This window comes from Pelophylax lessonae (genome assembly GCF_965119305.1).
Source record: "Pelophylax lessonae genome assembly, chromosome: 1".
Lineage (NCBI taxonomy): Eukaryota > Metazoa > Chordata > Amphibia > Anura > Ranidae > Pelophylax > Pelophylax lessonae.
In genome coordinates this window covers 20,674,653-20,679,720 of record NC_138768.1, presented here as the reverse complement: position 1 = coordinate 20,679,720, position 5,068 = coordinate 20,674,653, and the positions used below count along the sequence as shown (strand labels likewise).

General features: G+C 47.8%; 1 protein-coding gene across 1 annotated transcript; it reads left to right on the top strand.

Annotated features, from left to right (window-relative positions):
• Window positions 1–4,080: 4,080 nt before the first annotated feature.
• On the top strand, window positions 4,081–4,803 carry LOC309563317 (vomeronasal type-2 receptor 26-like; the record flags this gene model as incomplete). Its single annotated transcript, XM_082267716.1, has 1 exon — window positions 4,081–4,803. Exon 1 carries the CDS (start codon window positions 4,198–4,200, stop codon window positions 4,801–4,803), a length of 606 nt encoding a protein of 201 aa, XP_082123842.1. The 5' UTR covers window positions 4,081–4,197.
• Between the last annotated feature and the right edge of the window lie 265 nt (window positions 4,804–5,068).

Here is a 5,068-nt window from a genome sequence, read left to right as displayed (position 1 = left end):
CGCATGTGCGAGAGCCTAGGAACGAGGCTTGGTTCTCGCGCATGCGCAGTGCGGTGCGGCGCATGCACAGTAAGGTTTTTTTGGCGCCACTTGATGAGGTCAGCGGGCACCATATTTAAAAGCCCTCAGATGTCAGCAGAGTGTGTAGAACACACCCTCTGCTGCTGGAAGTCAATGTTTTGCTGGCTCTGCTTGTTTTGTCGGTGTTTCTACCTGCTGCATCCGCTGCTTCTCTGCCTTTACCCATACAGGTCTTCCTGGTGAGTACTTGGCCCCAGGTTTTTGGGAGTTTGTTCCCCCTCTCCTCTTTCTTCCTCTCTGATCCCATTGTCCAGCTCATCCCAGCAGGTCAGCGCCAGAATGGAAGCCTCCTCGCCCTCCGGTGGTCAGCCCGCCCTTAACAGGTATGCAGGGCTTGGGGGTTGGGGTGTGTAGAGAGGGGGGGATTAGGGCATTATTTATGTCCCTGGCTCCCTGTTTGTCTTGCTTTGTTCCTTTGTTTTACAGCCCTCCTAGGTCGGAACGGCATTCCTCACGCAAGAGTGAGCATCGCTCAAGTCCTCACCACCGGCACTCCTCGAGATCTGCTCGGAGGTCACAGTCAGGCTCCCATCATCGTGGGGGATCATCTGCCTCAGCGGGCCCCTCGGGACGCCCAGACAAAGTGTGTTGTTGGGGTTGTGGTGCACGTGTCCCTGAAAGCAAGTCAATGTGTGACAAATGCTTCTCTCAAGCTGTGGGCGAGAGGGACAATGCAGACCAATGACTGGAGGCCCTAGTCAAGAGGGTTGTCAAGGATTCCCTGGCAGTCTTGGGAGTAGGTCGGGCGCAGAGCCCAGAGCCCAGAGCCCAGAAGTGACTCCTCCTAGCCCTCCCCTTGGAAGACAGCCTAGGGAAGATCTTGAAACTTCCCAACCTAGTCATCTGTCACCTGTGAACTTTCCTGTCAGATAGTGATTCAGAGGTTGATTCTTTAAGCAGCTCTGCAAAGAGCGACTCAACTTCCCCTTTCTGGGTGAACTAGGGGATATTATTACCGAAGAGTGGAATAAAGTGGAAAGGAAGAACTCCCGGTTGTATCCTTTCAAGGAAGAAGATGTAAAACATCTAGAATCTCCTCCCTTGGTGGATGCCGCTGTCATGAGGCTGGTCAAACATGTGACCCTTCCACTAGAATATACAGCCTCCTTTAAATATCCTCTAGATAGGAGTTTGGATTCTGATCTTAAAATAATCTACCTGACCGCAGGAATGGCCTGCAAGCCGGCACTAACCTTGGCGGCAATGTCCAAAGCGATGGAGTTATGGTCTGACTCAGTGGACGAGTCCTTTCGGAGTGTTTCTGAGGAGGCTGCCAGAAGTTCCCCGATTCAGGAACTTAAGATGGCTTCATCTTTTCTGGGGGAGGCATCTATTGACCTTATACGTCTGTTGGCCAGGGTTATGCTGTCCTCAGTAACGGCCAAGAGGGCTTTGTGGCTCCACCCTTGGATGGCTGATCCAGCTTCCAAACAAGTCTGGTGCCGTATTCTTTTTGGGGGTTCCTCCCTCTTTGGAAATAAGCTGGATGAGGCTATAACCTGGTCTACGGGCAGCAAGTCTGGGTTTATCCCTCAGGATCGACGCCCTCTCAATCCAAGAAAAGGACAGCCCAGAAGGACGCACCTATAGGCCTGGCAGAGAATTTGTTTGCAATTGGAGATCAAGACTAACCTCCTCGCGGAAACCTTCAAAGAGTGTCCCCTCTGGTGAACGTGATGCGACCAAGTCTTTTTGAGATTGGGCCCGCTCAGGCATGTCAGGTGGGGGCTCGGTTGCTACACTTCCGGCATGTCTGGGCGGCCTCAATCCGGGACTCCAGGACTGTCAGGACAGTCATGTACGTGTACAAGTGGACTTTCAGAGAAACACCAAGACCAAGGTTTCTTCCTACCTCCCTGCCACCCTCAGGAGAGAAGCGCCAGGCACTATTTTCCTACATAGAGTCACTGGTTTCTCAAGGGGCTGTCGTCTCCGTATCAGAACTAGAGTGCGGCCAGGGAATCTACTCCCCTCTTTTCTTGGTTAGCAAGAAAAACGGAACATGGAGGCCAGTCATCGATCTGACCTTTCTAAATCAATTTATCAGAAAGGAAAGGTTCAAGATGGAAACTCTTCTTTCTATTCAACAGGCGGTCCAACCTGCAGACTGGATGGTGTCTATAGACTTAAAGTACGCCTACTTCCATGTCCCTGTTGCAGAAGATTTCCAGAAATACCTCCGGTTTTCCGTCAATCAATTGCACCTACAGTTCACTTGCCTCCCCTTCGGGCTCTTCACTTCTCCACGAACCTTCTCGAAAGTTTTGCTGGCTGTGGTAGCTCTATTGAGAACAAAGGGCATTCATCTACATCATTACCTGGACGACCTGCTCCTCTTGTCCCGAGACAAATCTCAGCTGTTGGTGCACCTGGACCAAGTTGTGTCCACCCTTCAGATGTTTGGGTGGCTGCAAAATCTGGAGAAAAGTCATCTAATTTCCACCCAGTCCCCTCGGGACCTTGTTCAATACACTGACAGTGACAGTGTCCCTCCCGGAGGAGAAAATCACAGTGGTCCGGGACAGGATTCTCCGTGCCCTCTCATCACCTCACCTCCAAGCGCGTCAGTGCCTGAAGATTATCGGGACCATGGTGGCTGTAGCTCCCATGGTGGCTGTAGCTCCCATGGTAAAATGGGCCCTATGGAGAATGAGGCCATTCCAAAAAGGCTTTCTTCATCAGTGGGACAGCGAGTTACATATGCTGCCATGGAGTCTGTCAGGAAAACGGAAAATTTATATCAAATACTTACCGTAATTTTCCTTTCCTGATGGACTCCATGGCAGCAGGAGTTCCCTCCCAGATTCTGTGGAGGATAGTTACAGAACACGTGTGCTGAACAGGTGCAAAGATTTATGGGAGTGGTGTCCTATGGGTAGGTTTGGAGGCGGGGCCAAACCCGATACATATGCTGCCATGGAGTCCATCAGGAAAGGAAAATTACGGTAAGTATTTGATATAAATTTTCCGTTTTTTTTTCTGCTATAAAACATATCCAATAATAAAAAAAATTAAAATCGTATTTTTTCTTAAATTTAGGCCGAAATGTATTCTGCTACATGTTTTTGGTAAATAAATCTCAATTAGTGTTTATTGATTGGTTTGCACAAACGTTATACCATCTACAAACTATGGGATATATTTTTGGAAATGTTATTGCTAGTAATGGAGGCAATCAACGACGTATAGCGATACTGGGATATTGCGGTGGACTATCGGACACTAACTGACCCTTTTAACACTTTGTGAGAACCAGTGACACTAATCCTGTGATCAGTGCTAAAAATATGCGCTGTCACTGTACTAATGACACTGGCTGGGAAGGGGTTAAACATCCAGTGCGATCAAAGGGTTAACTGTGTGCCTAGCCAGTGTTTATGTGTACACAGTGTGTGGCTTTCTCTAGGCGAAGATGGATTCTAGTCTCTCTGCTTTGCAGGAACACAGAATCCATCCCTTCCCCCCTGTGCAAACTGAGGTATACCTTGTTTACATATCTCAGTTCTCCGTGTTTTACTAATGATCGACAAGTTCCGAAGAACATCGAGTCCCTGGGACCCACAGATCAGCTTCTGCTAGCACCCCCTGCAGGCACAAATGCTGAATCACGTATATATATATATATATATATATATATATATATATATATATATATGTGATTTGGGGCACAGCTGCCACCCTGTAGCAGTAAAAGTGCTATAAGGCGGTCAGCAGGTGGTTAACTAAATTACTGAAAAAATATTCAATATCATCAAATAGTTGCATTCTCGGTGTACTGTACCTAATGTTATTTTCACTTATTTTTACTCTACAGACAGTAAAATCTGCAAGAAGTGTCCTGAAAATGAATGGCCTAACAAAGCTAAAAATATTTGTATTGACAAGGTCAATGAGTATTTATCATACGAGGAGGATATTCTAGTTTTATTTTTTTCTGTAACTTCAGTCATATTTGCTACAACATCTCTCCTTATACTTGGACTATTTTTTTTGTTTCGGAGCACTCCCATAGTCAGAGCCAATAACCGGAACCTCAGCTTCATTCTGCTCCTCTCCCTCATACTGAGTTTCCTGTCTGTATTCCTCTTCCTTGGCCGTCCTGTGGATATTACCTGTATGCTGCAACAAGTCTCCTTTGGAGTTCCCTTCACCATCTCAGCATCTTCTATCCTAGCCAAAACTATCATGGTCTTCATTGCTTTCAAAGCCACCAGACCTGGAAGCTCTTGTAGAAAATGGGTGGGAGTCAAACTTCCCAATACAGTCATGTTATTCTGCTCATCCATTCAGGTTATGAATTGTATTCTCTGGTTGTCCATCTCTCCACCATTTCAGGAGTATGACATGGACTCCTATCCTGGGAAGATCATCATTCAGTGTAATGAAGGGTCAGTTATCGGGTTCTACTCTATGTTGGGTTATATGGGGTTTCTGGCAGCTGTGAGTTTTGTTCTGGCTTTCATGGTGAGGACATTACCGGACAGTTTTAATGAGGCCAAGTACATCACCTTCAGCATGCTGGTGTTCTGCAGTGTCTGGATTGCCATGATCCCGGCCTATCTGAGCACCCGAGGGAAATACATGGTGGCTGTGGAGATATTCGCCATATTGACCTCCAGTGCTGGAATATTATTGTGTATGTTTTCTCCAAAACTCTACATTTTACTTTTAAAACCTGAGCTGAATACAAGAGGAACAATGCTGGGGAAAAGAATGCTGTAAATGTAATACATTGATTCAATGTATAATGCTGTAGACCAGATTAACCACTTACCGCCCGCCCGCCGTCATATGACGGCGGGACGGTGCGGCTATTATCCTGGGCGGACGTCATATGACGTCCGCAGGAAATGCAGGGCAGGCGCGCGATCGCGGGCGCGCCGCCGTGCACTGCCGGTGTCGGCGTGTCCCCGGGACACAGCCGGTCACCGGCAGGGGGGAAACAGCCAATAGGCATGGCTGTTTCCCACGTGATCGGCTGTGTTAC